General features: G+C 56.7%; 1 protein-coding gene across 3 annotated transcripts in view; it reads left to right on the top strand.

Moving 5' to 3' along the window:
- MLLT1 (MLLT1 super elongation complex subunit) overlaps positions 1–14,936 on the top strand; it is a 68,911-nt gene extending 53,975 nt beyond the window's left edge. For all 3 annotated transcript variants that reach the window (XM_028519228.2, XM_028519227.2, XM_036032265.1), the window contains 7 exons: positions 1,730–2,284; positions 6,533–6,620; positions 8,712–8,820; positions 11,192–11,291; positions 11,632–11,703; positions 11,915–11,986; positions 12,209–14,936. In XM_028519228.2, the coding sequence (XP_028375029.1) occupies positions 1,730–2,284; positions 6,533–6,620; positions 8,712–8,820; positions 11,192–11,291; positions 11,632–11,703; positions 11,915–11,986; positions 12,209–12,337 (1,125 nt within the window). In that variant the 3' untranslated portion in view covers positions 12,338–14,936. The remainder of the gene's footprint in view (positions 1–1,729; positions 2,285–6,532; positions 6,621–8,711; positions 8,821–11,191; positions 11,292–11,631; positions 11,704–11,914; positions 11,987–12,208) is intronic.
- The last annotated feature ends 1,015 nt before the right edge of the window (positions 14,937–15,951 follow it).

Below are 15,951 nucleotides of genomic sequence, written 5' to 3'. Positions count from 1 at the left end.
CCACATTACTCTCAGAACTTAGTGTGTGGTTTCAGCCTAGTTTTGAGCACCTATGCAGGCCCCCAGGTGAAGAGCTGCTGCTTGGAAGGCCCCTGCTTGCTGGACAGGCCCAGCTGACCCCAGGTCTGGGGGAGACGGTGGGAACCATGCTGAGGCCTTTGGCAGTCATGCCCATTGGGTGTGCTCTTGCCCTGCCTCTTGGGGCTGTGGCAGCCCTTATGGCCTGGGGGGTGCATGGATACTTCGAGAAGAGGCTAGAATTGCATGGGTGGGGTCTTCTTTTTGCCTCCCTCCTCAGGGGAGCAGATTGCTGGGGAATGGAGCCCTCAGGGACTGGCCCCATTTCACACACCAGCCCCGACGGTGGTACCCCTTTAGATGGTCGGCTGGGAGCTTGTGGTGTGAGTACTCCTCCCCACTGCCTTGGAGACAGAAGGGCCAGGGCTGGGGCCCAGGGGCTGATGTTTCTCCAGAGAGGCAGCAGGAGCCCGTGTCCACACAAGATTGTCTCTGAACTTTTGGCACTGATGTGGGTTGTGGATTTGTAAGAAGATGGTGACCAAGTAGATCCAGGGTGGTCGAGGCCATGTCAACTGTTCCTGTAGCTGTCTATTGTGGGTCGGGAGAGCAGGAAGCAGAGGCCTCACTCCTGGCCATTTAGCTGGCTTGCCTGTTCCCTCAGCACTTGGGTAAGCTGGTGAAATGTGGCCACCTCAGGTGGTGCATACCACCCCCAGGGTCTGGCCAATGTTGGTTTCCTGGTGAGCTTTGATTTGGAGAGCCTCTGAGTCCAGCTGAGCACCTAGCTGACAGAATGGGGGCGGAGCCCTTGGCAGCTGACAGCAGCAGGCACCTGTCCAGCAACACTGGACGTGCGGGGTGATTAAAGGATATTGCCAGGGAGGAGGCAAACAAGGTGTCACACTGGGCTTCTACCCAAAGGGCATGCTCTGTACGGGGTGACTGTTGCCTCTATGAGTGCGCTCTGTCATCGATGGTGAGGTAGGTGGTTTTGCCCTTGTTCAGAGGAAGTGCTGGCGCACAAGGTTGGCATCATCTGGCCCAGCTTTCCTGGCAGCCTGGAGCAGGGCTGCTCTCTGCCTCTGTCCCCGGCTTGCGCTCCATGACCTGGCTGATCCACCCTGAACTCTCTGAATTTCCCAGGAGCCATTCACGTTATAGAAAAGCTGCCCAGGCAGCTTCGTTCCAAAAAGTCAGGAGCTGTTGGTCCTACACAGCACTTGGGAACCCAGCAGGCAGTCAGGGTGCTGACTGAGGGCCTGAGAGAACCATTATGCCTGACCAGACAGGCTGAGTCGGGATGACCAGGCAGGAGACGCACAGGCTCTGTGGTGGGGACAGAAGAGGGGGTACAGCCTGCCAGCACCCTCAGTGGGGAGCTTCGAGGTGTCCGAGCGGGAGGGGTCTGTGTGGCCGCCATTGTCTGACTCACGTGTGCTCTTCTTGAATCCCTCAGGGAATGTCAGTTCAATTCAGAGGGGAGTCTTAGCCTGCAGTCGCCTGGGACCTGCTGACACTTCCTAGTAGTTTAAAGGGACAGCTCCATTTAAAACTATCACCTGCTGCCTTACTTTTTCGCTTTTTGGAAGATTTTCTCTAGCTGAGTCTGAATCAGGTGGATTATACTTTATAGGGGTCGGGGGAGGTGGAGCAGGGCGACCTGAGATGCTGTTTGACTGTGTCTCTCCCTTCCCACCCAACATTTCAGGATGCCAGCAGGGAGAGTGGCAAGGCCTGCAAGACCCACAAGACAGCCAAGGAGCACCGGGAGCGGCCACGCAAAGACTCAGAGAGCAAGGGCCCCTCCAAGGAGCCAGAGCGTGAGCAGGCTCGGAGTGCAAAGGACACAGCACGGAAGCTGGTTGAGGGCCGGCCCCCTAAGGAGGAGAAGGCCCCGCCACCCAAGGCTGCATTTAAGGAGCCTAAGATGGCCCTGAAGGAGACCAAACTGGAGAGCCTGTCCCCCAAGGGCGGCCCCCCGCCACCACCCCAATCCAAGTCTTCCAGTAAGCGGCCAGCTGCCGCCGACTCACCCAAGCCCAGTGCCAAAAAGCAGAAGAAGAGCAGCTCCAAGGGGTCCCGGAGCACCCCTGGCACTTCGCCTCGCACCTCGTCTTCCTCCTTCTCAGACAAAAAGTCGGCCAAGGACAAGGGCAGTGTCAAAGTGGAGAAGATTAAAGCTGAGAGTGAGCCCCGGGAGATCAAAAAACCCCTGGAGGTGGAGGAGTCCAACTCAGAGGATGAGGCCTCCTTCAAGACAGAGGTGAGGTGCCTCCTTTCCACATCAGTCCTGTCACCCCCGTCCTCATCCTTTTTCCTGGCTCTGAACCATCGAAGCTTTGTCAGCCCAAAGGTTAGGTGAGGAGTCTTCGATCCCAGGCATAGGGCTCCCACTTGCTCCTCATGGCTTTGGGCACACCTGAACACCTTGCTAAGCCTTAGTTCCCTTTTTGTCAGGGGTGATAAAGCCTGCCTCTGAGAACTCTGTGGAAATAGTACTTAGGGAAGGGTGGTTCTGGTAAAGCATGATAGTCTGATACCTGGGTTCCAGGTTCTTTACCTTGGTAGCCCCTTGCATGGCCCAGGGTCTTGATGGATGGCCGCTTTGGGGTCAGGGTGAGTGATTGCATCTGTCATCCCTTCCCCAGCCACCATGTGGTTTGTCTGTAGGGAATTCACTTGCTTTGCCAGCAGGGTAGACCTGTGTCTCCATCCTGCTTTCCACAGTCTGGAAGTTTAACGCCGACCACTGAGCCTCACCCAGCTGCCTTCCTAGATGACTGGTGGAGTCTGAGGCCTCACCACTCCTACCCCTGTCCACTCCTGTTCATGCAGCCTGGACACAGGGGTCTTGACTAGACAAGGCTCGAGTTTTCTAAGCATGGGCCAGAGCCCCTCTGCAAGAGTGGCATCCTGTCACTGTGAGAGGCTCTGGGTTCCTGCAGCAGTGTTTCCAGGTAGCTCTCTGAAGGTTGCCGTGAGAGACCCCCAGAACCACAAAGGACCCCACAGCCAGATTGCTGACTGGGTGGCCAGACCCCCCTGGGGCCTCAGGTGATGATGTCCTCTGAGTGCTGTGATTGGCATCTGGTGGTCGGAGAACAGGTGCCTGGGTGGGTGGGTGGATGGGTGGGTGAATGAGTGATCCCTTTACCTGTAGCACCACACCAGCGCTCAGTGGCCTTTTGCTGTTTCCAAATCTTCATTCACTCTCAAAGGCTGAAGCTTTGCCTCTAACTCTGCTGCTCAGGGCTCCACTGGGACTTTGAAAGTGACTGCCGGAGATGAAACTAGAGCTATTTTGTATCAGCAACACCAATGTCATAAGTATGTGGCTTCCAGGAGGGTACCCGATTGGAGGCAGCAGCACTGGGGGGTGATGATTCAGTCCATGGGTGAGTGTGCCACTGGCGTAGGGGATGCACTTGGGGCCAGTGATGCCATGTGCCCAGCACTTCTCATAGCCAGGAGTCACTGTCTGCCAGTGAACCTAAGGTAGCAGGACCTTGGAACATTTCTTATTTGGAAGCCTCCTGGCCATCCAGGGCCATCTCAGTATCCCATTCAGCTTTTGATGGTTCTTTAGGTGCTAAATAGCACCTCGGTCTATCATGTGTCATCTGCTTAGCATCTGGAGCTCTGAGCAGGTGCTTTTCCCTCCCTTCCGCCCTAGATGCTTCCAGGTGAGTCCCTTCTGCACCCAAGGCTGGTGTTCCTGCACTGGGTAAGAGATGGAGGCCTTGCCTGATGCCCCAGGTGTCCACACTGATGACCAGCTGTGATCATTGTGAGACTTGGGGTGCTGTGTTGGAAGCCTTCTTCCCCCAGCACTGCTGCTCAGTGGGCTGGATGTCTGGTGTCTATGGTCTTGGGTACCTTTGACCTGAGGCTGGAGTTTTGTGGAAGCCTGGGGGGTTTCTCCTGGCTGAAGTGCATCCCAGCCCTGAGAAGCTTTTGAATGCAAGCTTTAGCTACTCAAGCCCCATGCAGGTGTGAGACCTGGGCCCCCAGCAGGGTGCCTGGGGGACTCTAGGCCTGCAGGACTGTGACTCAATGACATTTCCCAACCCTAGGACCTTGGTGGGGCACAAACATCTATAGTGGATGAGGCAAGACAGCCTTTCATACCTGGACCTCCCAGCCTTCCTTGACGATCTCAGGCCATATCACCCTGGAGGCTGCATGGGGTGCCACCGCTGGAAAGCTCTGGCTGTGGTATGAAACCTGAGTTGCCTTTTCCTGTTTGGCCAAGAGGGTATCAGGGGGCTCCTTGTCTGAGTCCCCGGGCTGAGCCCCCAGCTTCCCCAGCTCCTTCAGCTGCTTCTCCATGGCCTCCTTGGCCTACAGCGTTCTGTTCAGTCATGGGCAGGAGTACTGAGAGCACAAAAGGCCACTCTGTCCTCCTGTTGGACACTGCATGTGGCCAAGCAGTGGCACTTGCCAATAGCACTCACAGTGATCCCTCATGGGCTTTTGGACCCACACCTCTAGGCCCTTTGGGTGGAAACCATTTCCACCCCTTGGTTTTATGTGGAAGGAAAGGGGCAAATGCATCTGAGCTCATCTGACTTGATGTCCTCCCCTCCCGCTTCCCTACCATGCTGCCCTGAGCCCCCGGCCTGGCCCTGCTGTTCTTTGGCAGTCTCGTGGACCTTCTGCTCATGCCCCTGGCTCCAGGTTCTTGCCCCATACAGCAGAGGCATGGTGGGCACTGCCCTCCACATGCTGGCGGCTGGCACACACACTTAGCAGGGGCCGCAGGCAGCTTTTACAGATAAGGGGTACTGAATCTCAAAGCCAAGGATGGCCTTGGCCAGTTGGTGACAAAGCCAGGGTCAGAACCAAGACCCCTGAGCCAGAATTAGAACTTAAATCTGCATGCTAGAGGGCCCACCATGCTCCAGGCCCATTGTTGTGGGTTTGGGGGAACATGCCTGTCTGTGTGGCACCCCCACAGTGGACAGTGGTTGATGGTAATCTGGGCTGGGCTTCTCCCGGAGGATTCTCCAGCTTGGAGGCATCATGAGGGAACTGGTGGTAGGGTCTGGAGCTGGTGGTTTAGGCCCAGATAAACTCTAGAAAAGAGGCCCCTTAACTCTTCAGGTGACAAGTGTTCTGTCCCTAGATGGCCTGATCACTCTCTGGGTCTGTTGAGTGAGCAGAGACTTGAGGCTTTCTGGGTCCCCTCTGTGGGCTGGGAGTTGCCCTGGGCCCAAAGACCATCAGGAGGGACTTTGCTGAGCCCCTGCTTTCCTGGGGTCTCCTCTCACATGACCCATGCCAGGACTGAGCAGACACTGTAAGGTGCCTCTCCTGTCTCCTGGTCCCCTCTTCTCTTGACAAGGTGGGGCTCCCAGGGGTAGGTGGCTGGTCCCAAGTGCTCAAGGTGTTCCATTTCTCCAGAGGGTCCCACCCTGAGGACAGTCTTGCTGGGGGTGAAGTAGCCTCCCAGGTTTCTGGGGAACTCTTGTCCAGGGAAGACTTGCGGAGCAGAGACTGTCCTTCTGCCCTTCAGAGCCTTTGCCATAGACCTGTGGCCTGCTCGGCCATGTGCACCTTCTGAACTGCTAGTTGGCTGGAACAAAGCCCCTGTTCTAGCTTGGTGCTCCATGTGGGAGGCCAGAGGCTCCTTTCCTGAATAGGGGTCTGTAGTGACCAGTTCCTTTTCACCCAGGGAGGTGCAACCCTCCTCATCTTACTCCCATGTATCCTAAGGCCTAGTGGCCTAGATTTAGCTTTTACTGTCCCCTGGTGGCTGAGTCTGGGTGGGTGGCTGCAGGAGGGAGATGTGATGGGGTTCTGGGTACAGTGGGGCCAGGCTCAAGTCCACCTTGTGTTCAACTGCCTGTCATATACACACACTGATCATCACCTCAGGGCACCTGGGAGGTGATGGCAGCACGTGGCAGGGAGATAGCTTTTTGTCATCACTCAGCATTGGGATTGGCAGTGGGGAGACAAGGGGCAGAATGAGAGGCTAGGTCTCTGCACCCTCCTTTCCTGTTCTGGACCTCTCCTCTGTTCCCCACGGCACCACGGCCCCCATCGCCAGCTCTTCCCCTCACAAGGAGGAGGAAGGCAGGGCCCACAGACAGACATGCTACACCCTCCCTTTCATGGAGAGCCTAGTTCCCTGCCCTCCTGCCTAGGCACATGTGAAAACTAGAGATGTGATGTGAGCTTCTTCTCCTGGAATCACTAGAAATTTGAAGTTCCTCAGTGGGAAAAGAAAGGCCATTTCACATGGAATGAAAAGTGCTGGTGCCCTGGGGCCAGGAGCTGCGTGCACGGGCCCCGGGAAGCCGTGTTCTCAGGAGTATGTGTTCAGGGCCCTCCTGTGTGCCTTGAGCCTGGTGCCTTTGTCACCTTCTGAGTGCGTATCTGGGGGAAGACTCCATCTGGTGTCGCCGCTACCAGAGCACATTTCTTATCCACTCCTTTTTGTTGGACTGAAAGATTATTCCTGTCTTTTCTCCCTGCTGTCCCACTCCACCCCTGTTGTGGGGTGAAGTCCGCCCAGTCGAGCCCATCCAACTCCAGCTCCAGCTCTGACTCCAGTTCGGATTCGGATTTTGAGCCATCTCAGAACCACAGTCAAGGTGAGTAATGGTGAAGGAAAGAAACGGGAAGTTTCCTATGGCTCACTGCTGTGGGAACTGCCCCCGACGCTTCCTGGAGGCTGGTGGGGTTCTGGGTTTGTTGTACAGTCAGAGAGGTTTGCTAGTAATTTCTGGTGACTTCACGTCTGAGCTTCAGCAGGGTCTGACAGCTGCTGCCACTGCCAGAGAAACCCACTGACACCTTGCCCCAGGGCTGGGGGTGATGGGGAGGGCCTAGAATGAGGGGTGAGGATGAGGGTGATGAAGGGGGGCCTGGAGCTATGGGGAGGGCAGGAGCCCTATGCCTGAGCTGAACTTACCCTGGGCATTTTTTTCAGTATACTACTGCTCGCCTAGACTGGGCCCCCAGAGAGCCACATTCATAGGTTGTAGAAGCTTGGGGAGGGTGTATTGAAAAGAAAAGCAGAAGTGGTGTGAAGTGCTACTCCTTCTAGTGTCTGTCCCCTGGGCCCTCAGGATGCCCTGTCTGTGACAAGGGCTTCAAGCTGTGCTGATGAGGAGCTTGCAGGCTAGTGGGGATGGGCCCCTTTCTGATGTGTGTGTGTGTGTGTGTGTGTGTGTGCATGATTCCAAAATATGTAACATTTTGCTTTTTCTGATTGTATAAATGGCTTATTCTATAGTTGTTCAGTCTTTTTAAGAGTCTTTAAATCTTGCTTTAGTTTGTTCTTTTTAAGCTTATTTTATTGATTATGTTATTACAGTTGTCCCATTCTTTTTTTCCTCCCCTATTATCCCCCTCTGCCTGGTACCCACATTCATTCCCTCCAGCACCCCCACCCCCTTACTTCATCTCCATGGGTCATACATGGTTTCTCCATTTCCTATACTATTCTTAACCTCCCCCTGTCTGTTCTGTACCTTCATTTGTGCTCTATCCGTAGCCAGACACCCTCCTCACCAACTCCTCCCAGATGGAGGCGGCATTAGCTCCTTTGCCAGCCCTGCCCACCCTGTCCCATCACAAGATAGCTCTCCTGGATCGGGGCAGGAATGCTCTGCTTCGAAAGTGGGTCTGCCTGGCACTCAGTAGTCTGCATTTCTGCCTTTTCCCTGTAGGACCTCAGGAGTGGGGACGCTGTTGGGGGGAAAGGGTATAAGGCCCACTTGGCTGCCCCAGACTAGGGAGGGCCTGGCCACTCCCAGCCTGCAGGACACAGGTGGAAAAGTGTGGCATGGGGCACACTAGCCCTGTCGACCCTGCCACTCACCCTCAAACCGGAAGCATTTCTTCTGGTAGATTGGACCCACAGTCTCCTCCCAGAATCCTCTCTTAAGGGTTGTGGAAAGCTGGAGGAAGAGAGCATAAAGGGTGGGTGGGGGGTGGACCATTTGACCTGGAATTCAGATGTGCAGTTGCTGAGGGGCCTGGGGGATGGGTGCTGGAAGCCCAGATTCTCCAAGGGCTCTTATCTGTGGGGAAGGGAGGGGGGACCTGCTGAAGTGGGATCACGTGACCAAGGTAATTGAGGGCTTTGTGTCCTTCTGTTGCCTTGGTAACCAGAATATAAACCAAAGATGCCTCTGTAGGGGACTGGAACTGGGTACCTCTGGAGAAAGGGGAGGATGGTGGGCTGGGAGCAGCAGAGGGGGTTGCTGAGGCACTGGGCAGGCTTGAGTGGGGGCACAGGCTGGTGGGGGATCCTGTGGCCCTAGGCTCTGGCCATACTGTCCTCCCCAAGGCTGGCTGGTCCTGGCTCCGGGCAGAGGCTCTGATCTCAGAGCTAGGAGTAGAGGATGGCTGCTCCTTTGGCTTTGACAATGGAAGGGCCCTGTGGTCCTGCCTCAGGCCAGGGTCCAGAGGCCTGTGAGCGGGGCCAGGAAGGTAGGGGATGTGGGGGCTAGAGGGTTCCTTAGGCAGAGGGCGGCCTTGGAGACAGCCCTTGAAGATGGGTGGCAGGCCCCATGTGGTCAGAGGGATTTGTATTCATAGGAGGATTTGTATGGGTACATTTCGGAGGTTGTGGTGTCAAGAAGCTCTGTGGCCATGGAGGTGGAGGGGACCCTTCAGGGCCCAAGTAGAGCCCTGACCTCCCTCCTTTTTCTCCTCTTCCTCGCCACCCTCCCCAGGACCGCTGCGCTCTATGGTGGAGGACCTGCAGTCTGAGGAGTCCGACGAGGATGATTCTTCATCAGGCGAGGAGGCTGCTGGCAAGACAAATGCAGGGAGGGATTCCAGGTGCCTGGGCTGGTGGGGGATGAGCTGGGTGGGGGTGGGGGGCCTTGTTGGCTCTGCTAAGATTGTGGGGCCTCAAAGAGGAGAGGCTAGGGCAGGAGTGTCCCTGGGGTGGGGGCAAAGGAAGCATCTGCACCTGTTGGCCATGCCCTGCCCAGGGGCCGGACAGTCTCCTGTTTCCTGAAGTGCAGGGGCCTTAGGTGGCATCCTTTCTCCTGTCATTGGTAAGTGTGGGCTGCACGGTGGGAAGGGGTGGGATGTTGAGGGAAAGAAGTCTAGTCGCCATCTGGGAAATGGGGAGAGGCATTGCCCAGCAGCCCTAGGACCAGCCCTGATCTGAGGCAGGAGTTGGGGTGGGGGTGGGTAGAGGTGGGCTGGTTCCTCTGTTTTGGGGCCTTGGGACTGTTCCCCTACCCCCATGTGTGTGTCATGGGGGCAAGCGTAGTCAGCCTAGCTCAGTGGCTTGGTCAACCCAGATTCGGCCCCAATTCAGCCCCAACTTGGCCCCTTCTCCCTGGGAGGCTGAGGCTCCAAGCCTCAGCAGCCCTTTAAGCCTGGACGTGCACCCAGTGTACATCCACCAGGCACAGGGATGCCAGACGGTGCTCATAGGCAGTCTGTCCATGTAGCTGGTGAAACCCACCGTCCAGAGTGTGGCTGTGGAGAGTTCTCGAGTAGCCACTTAGCTTCGGACAGGCTGAAGGAGGCTGCTTGTCTCCCAGGACAGGGTTAATGGCAACGACCTCACCTGTTTGGTGCTGTCAGCATTCAGCTTTGACTCCTGCTGGATGCTAGGTGGAGGGAGCTGAGAGGGTGCTGTTCTGGAGGGTCTCCCACAGCAGTGCAGGGGCCAAGCGTGCAGCAACTCTAATGTCCTTTTGCAGGGGCAGACATGGATGGCCCAAGTAGGGCTTCCCTGGGCACCAAGGGGCATGGCATCCATTGTCAGGAAGGCGCCACGTAGACCTTGCTTTGGCGCTGCAGCTCATTGGGAGGAGTTGGCTAAGCCCCATCTCATCCTGGTCTGCTCCCTGGGGAGGCCTGTAGTCTGCCATGTCCCAGCTGCTGCCTGGTGGACCCTGGGAAGAGAGGGACTCGAGTTGTCTGCAGGGTAATGGGGCTGATCCTGGGTCGGCTGATGGGGTAGTGGTGCCTGGGCAACGAGGAAGCACGGCCTGCTTTTCCCACTGGAGTGATCTGCAGCTGGGAAGTCGGGGAGAGAGAGCTCTGGGCCTCAGGACAGCAGGGGCCCCAGGGCCTGCTCCTTACTGAAGGAGTTTACCTGAGAAAACAGACAGCTTGACCTTGGAGGGAAGTGAGACAGGAGCCCCCAAGGCCCAGGTTTCGCACAGCATTCCTGGCACTTCCTAGCACTGTTTTCATAGTGAGGCATTTTAGGCAGAGGGAGAAAGGCAGCAGGCGGGTTCACTGTGTCACAGATGTGTGAGGGAGGAACAGTCGACAGGCTCCCCCTGCTGGATCAGCCCCAAATGTACGTGAGTGCCTGGGTGTCTCTCCCAAGGGAGGCCCCCAGAGGAGTAGGCCGTTCCCAGCGGGAGGGCGGGGGAGGGCAGTGAAGAAAAATCTGCTTCCTCTACATCCTCTCACTGTGCTGTGAGAAATTTTGGAAAAAGTCAAAAGGACTGGACCACCCTGTGTTATCCAGACTGAGATCGTGAGAGAGAACTGTGACTCTAAAGAGGGGCTTCCCCATTCTGGCTAGCCTAGGATTCAGACTGTGATAGTCATGCCCTCGCCTCCTGAGACAGTAGTGACCTTTGTTACTGTGGGCCCGCCCTCTCCTGTGTACTACTCCCAGGGCCTCATTTTATGGGTGAGGACATGGAGGCAGAGGTTGAAGACTGACCCAGGGCCACCCCCAGTAGGTTCGAGGGTGAGCCCCCACCAGACACACCGCGTTCGGGGCCCTTCCCAGACTGAGGAAGCCCGGTGACCAAAGTGCTCAGGTGGAAACTGCAATTCCCCTCAGGGGACTGACTCTGCAGGCTGCACCCCACCTCCTGCTTCAGGAGTAGCAGCAGGACCACATGAAAGGAGCAGAACCCAGTACATGCCCATCCTTCCAGCTTGCAGGGTGTCCCACCTGGTTGCTGGCCCCAGGAGACCTGCATCGTGGGGATGTGCCTCTTAGAGTGCCCGCCTGTGGCTCTGGGTTCTTTGCCCTTTGAAGGCCGCACCGGAACATTTTTTGTTGTTTTACATCAACAGTGGCAGCCCAGAGCTAAGTAACATTGGTCTCTGAGGTCTAGTGGGGCATGCTTGTCCCGTAGGGAGGGGTCTTCCATTGTCAGGCACAGGTCCAGCAGCAGCAGGGTGGCAGGAGGCCTGACAGAGTGTCATGTTACTTGTTCAGGTTGAGCTTCAGTGACAGCGACAGTGACAACAGTGCCGACTCCTGCCTGCCCAGCCGAGAGCCCCCTCCCTCCAAGAAGCCACCACCACCCAACAGCAAGGTGAGCTCAGGGGGCACTCCTGGGGACTCCTGTCCAGAGAAGGAAGTCATGCTGGTGGGCAGGTCTCAGTCACATCCTGGAGGCAGGGCTGAGGGCTGGGCCTTTATTGGTCTTAGGTCTGGGGTTGTCTGATGGTCCCAGGCTTAGGGTGGTGGGTACAGAGAGAGGCTTGGTTCACCCCCAGGTGCCAGAGGTATGTCTGCTTCCCTAGAGAAAGAGGCCAGAAAAAGGAGGATGGGCAGCCCCAGAGGGCTGGGCTGGCCCTGAACAGTCAGTGGTGGCCCTGGGGAGGTTGGAGAACCTGTGGGGTGTTGAGAGCAGACCTGGGTTTGTTCTGCAGGCATCAGGCCGGAGAAGCCCCGAGTCCTGCAGCAAGCCTGAGAAGATCCTCAAGAGGGGCACATATGACAAGGTGGGGGGCTCGGGCAGGGTGGGTGGAACCCTGGGGCTCCAGAACTGGACAGGCGAGCCCAGATGTGCCAAGGCGCTGGCCCCAGCAGCACCGGGCCAGCTTCTCTCCCAGGAATCCAGCTGAGATGGGCAGGACCGCGGGCAGGTTCCCTCAGGGCTGGGTGGTGGGATAGGCTGAAGCCACCTGCTGAGTGTCTGTCTACACCCTCCAGGCCTACACAGATGAACTGGTGGAGCTGCACCGGAGGCTGATGGCCCTCCGGGAGCGCAACGTGCTGCAGCAGGTATTAGGACAGAGCCCCCCCTTACCCTTGGTCCTGCTGAGGACTCAGGTTATCACACATGGGTCCCTGGGGTGGTGGGTGCCTGCAAGGTCTACAGGCTGCTGGAACCCCTTGCTATAGCCCCAAGGATCTTTCTCCTCTTTCTTGGGGGTCTGCTGGAGGGTGGGGGACATACCAGTCCAACTTCCTATCCTCTGAAGCCACCCTGCCACTGCCTTCCAGATAGTGAACCTGATTGAGGAGACTGGACACTTCAATGTCACCAACACCACCTTCGACTTTGACCTCTTCTCCCTGGATGAGACCACCGTGCGTAAGCTGCAGAGCTACCTGGAGGCTGTGGCCACATGACCCTGGGCCGCGTGCCTGGCCCCTGTCATCGGGGTCCCGGGAAGCCACATCCGGGCCCCGCCTGCCTTCCTCTCTCTCAACTCACCCGCCCGCAGCACTGCCTTAGTGACCGCCCTGTCCTCGGCCCACAAGGCCAGCTGCACTTTCCTCGTTGGCTCCCGGCCTGCCCTCCCCACCAGCTCACCGGGAGCCATAGGGCTGAGGGGGGCCAGGTCAGCGCTGCTGTTGCTGCTCCCTGTTGCTCAGGGGCCATCACCTGGGTCCCCCTTGGAAAGTGGCTTGTGTTGGAGGCAGCACTGGGCCTCATTCCTGTAGGGGAAGAAATGTGTCCGGTGGTGGGAGCCTTGCTCCATGGTGGGGCACGTGGCACAGTGTCACTGCCCAGGCGTCTCTGAGCAGCTGGGGCATCGCCTCCAGCCTCCCCAAATGGTTTGGACACACCAAACCCCAGGACCTTAGAGGGTCCAGCTGCTCCAGGCCAGGCCTTGGCTCGTCCTCCATGTGAGCCGCATGCAGCCCCTCTGTTGGCTCTCACTGTGCTGGGACTCCGTGCTGTATAGTTCTCTCCCTATTATATATGTATGTATGCACTGTAGGTACCAGAGCGGTTTCTGGGTGTGCATTTCTGTGGCGGCAGTGCACGTGGGGGGTGGGGGGTGAGTAAGGTGGGACTTTTAGGTTAAGATGTCTCCACTGGTCTTGTCGTTGGGCTAGAGGCCGAGCCGGAGTGCCAGCTGGCTCTGGAGGAATCCTCCCTCAGTGGTACAAGGATGCCTCGTCCTCCTTCCGGGACTCAGAAGGCACAGCCCGGGGCCCGTGAACACTACGATGGAGCAGTAGGTCCTCGGGCGCCTGGTCAGACTGGCAGCCATCTCCAGGGGCAGACCCCCCCCCAGGCTCCAGCCAGCTGCAGGCCCCCACTTGTAACGGCGCCCCTGGCCTCGGCCTCTCCTTCCCTCCATAGGATCCTCTTTCTCCTCTGTTGATTGAGTCTTCAAACTTTGAAAAAAATGAGCTTTTGCCAAATAAGACGTGATAGTTTGTGGAGTGTTTTCCAGGAGCATCAGGACGCAGAGCCAGCTCCTCACGCCCGGGCTCTGCCAGTGGCAGGCCCTCCCTGGCACACCTGTCCCTCTCTGGTTTGGGCTTGGCCCTCCCACACCTGCCATTCACACTTGTCCAGAGCCCTGAGACTTAGTTCCTGGAACACCTGAGATTCTCCAAGGGCCAGGCTGGTTTCTCCTCCCTTGGCCCACCTTCCAGTGTCAGAATGCCCTCATAGAGTCGGCCCACCTTGGGTGGGGCTCCTGAGAGCCTGTCTGCTCAGCCTCTGTTCCCCGAGACCTTGAATTAAGGCTCCTCCCGTTGCCCTCCCCCCAACTTTTGCCGTGAACAAGATGTGGGAAAAGGACTAGGGGCCCAGACGTGGGTTCACCTTCTCTCTCCAACCCACTGTCAGGCAAACTCTGAGCACTCCCTGGTGACCCCCACCTCCAAGGCTTCCCTGAGCTCCGGCCTTCCTGGTGAGATCCCAAAACTCTCGGGGAAGGCCCAAGAGCTTTCAGGGGAAACCATCGTGACTCCTCGCCATTCACTCGTATTCTCTCCTGACCCTGCTGCCTTGAGTTACTAAGAAGAGGTCAGGCCTGTGTGGCAGGTCCTGTGCTGTCACCACCCTCTTCTCCAGGCAGGCCAGCAATACTCCAGAGCAGGCACTGTTCTCCTCTGGAAACTTTTCAATACATTGGATGGAAGGGACTGGCCTGACGGGCTGCTCAGAAGGCAGCAGCTGCCTGGCCCTCTATGCACAGAGGCTGCCAGTGGTAACAGGCTGGAGCCTCAGCTCAAGGGGACTAGTCTTTCTCCTTCACGAGGATCTCCTGGAAGGGGCTACAGGCTCCATGTGGCAACGTAGGCAGCCCTCTGCTTTGGAGCCGGGCTCTCACCAGAGGCCGCTGGAGAAAGGCTCTCTGGCTCACCCTCAGTGTCAGCAGCATCTGGCGCTTCCTGCTGTTTCCAGGGCCTTCGGAAGCACCGACCCATTTCTCAGTTACCTCCTCTGGCCAGAAGGCCTCTAGTGCTGTTCTCTGGAGCTGCTTTGGGCCCATGCTGGCCCGTGACCACCTGATGGACATGCCAGGCAGCCTGGGCCCCAACCACAGCATTCCCGGCTGCTCCTCTACCCCACCCCCACTCCCCCCAGCTGCCTGGCAGCTGGGCCCATGAGGGCTCTGGGGACGCTTCCATAGGAAGGGGCAGGCACTTTGTGATTGCCACGTGTTTAGTGTTAAGCCCTCTGCCCCCAGTGAAAATCCCTGTGTTGCGCTATCTCCTGAACAAAATGTAAACCGACACCTAAAAGCAAAAGGTATCGAATACCTTTTTACCCATAAGGGTTTTTACAAAGATTGTGTCTCACTAGGAACTAGGACACTTACCAGCCTGAGACCAACTCCTGGATAAAAGGAATAAGGAGAATTGTGTTTGTAATAAGTTACAGGATTGTTTCTGTCCTGGATTTTAAACTTTTTGTTAAATTGTGAAATTATGGAGGAATTTTATAGAAAAAAAGTGAAATAAAGTCAGATGGGAAAGCAAACCTGTGTGCAGACCTGTGCATCTGTTTGGTTCCTCCTGCCTTGGAGTTGGCGGGTGGGACCACAAAATCCCCTGGGGCTCCTTGTCCCCTCTCCATGTTTCACTGCCTCCAGATCAACAACCAGGAAGAGGTGACAGGGTTGGGACCAAGCCTGGGGTTCAGCAGGAGGGAAGACAGAGTATGAGTAGAGTTAGCTTCCTAGAGGAAGAGATGGTGCCGCCAGGAATCTGAGGGACAAGGCAGTGGAGAACTGGTCTCAGGTCTTGCCTTTGATATGTTCTTTCTTTGGATCCTGGCAGCAAGGTTTGGGCTGAAAAGCAAGCCTAACTTAAGGAGGTGGATGGATGGATGTGTTGATTGAAAGCTAGACAGAAAGGGAAATGTGGGCAAGGACATTCTTTGCTGGACACTAGGGTGCCCATCCGTCAGTTTGTCCGTGGTGTGTATTGCTCTAGACTCAGTATGGTAGAGTGGAGTTAACCCCAAGGCAACAAAGCTCTTGCGGACCCCATTTAAGCAGCCCTGTTCACTGTGGGCCCTGGCCCCACTAGAGGAGCCAGAACTTCTATTGCCAAGTGGTTGGTGTTGCAAGCTGATATGCTCTGGCCTCCGAGCCCACAGCAGCTGGGGAGACAGCTGCCCACACTCAGGAGCAGGTTTCTTCCCCTTCTAATTGACAGCCAAAAATTCTTTGCAACATCAGGGCTGTGGCCTTTGCCATCCTTGTTTTTCCTACCACAGAAAGGTTTTGCAGGCCTTCTGGAGCAGTTTCTGGTCCAAGTGAAAGAAACTACAGTGTTTCTCACACTTCCTACACCTGTACGATGCAGTGGGAATACTTGTGTGTTAAAAACACAGCTGCAGGCCAGGCACTGCACTAAGGGTTATCTCATGGCCCTGGGCAGGTGGCTCAAGATAAAGTATCGTCCCATACACCCCACCCCCTCGCCACTAAAAAGGTTGTGGGTTTTAACCCTGGTCAGAGCACATACCTAGACTGCAGGTTCTATCCCTG

Source organism: Phyllostomus discolor, chromosome 8, assembly GCF_004126475.2.
Source record: "Phyllostomus discolor isolate MPI-MPIP mPhyDis1 chromosome 8, mPhyDis1.pri.v3, whole genome shotgun sequence".
NCBI lineage: Eukaryota > Metazoa > Chordata > Mammalia > Chiroptera > Phyllostomidae > Phyllostomus > Phyllostomus discolor.
The sequence above is the reverse complement of the archived record's forward strand: the minus strand, read 5'-3'. Positions and strand labels throughout refer to the sequence as shown.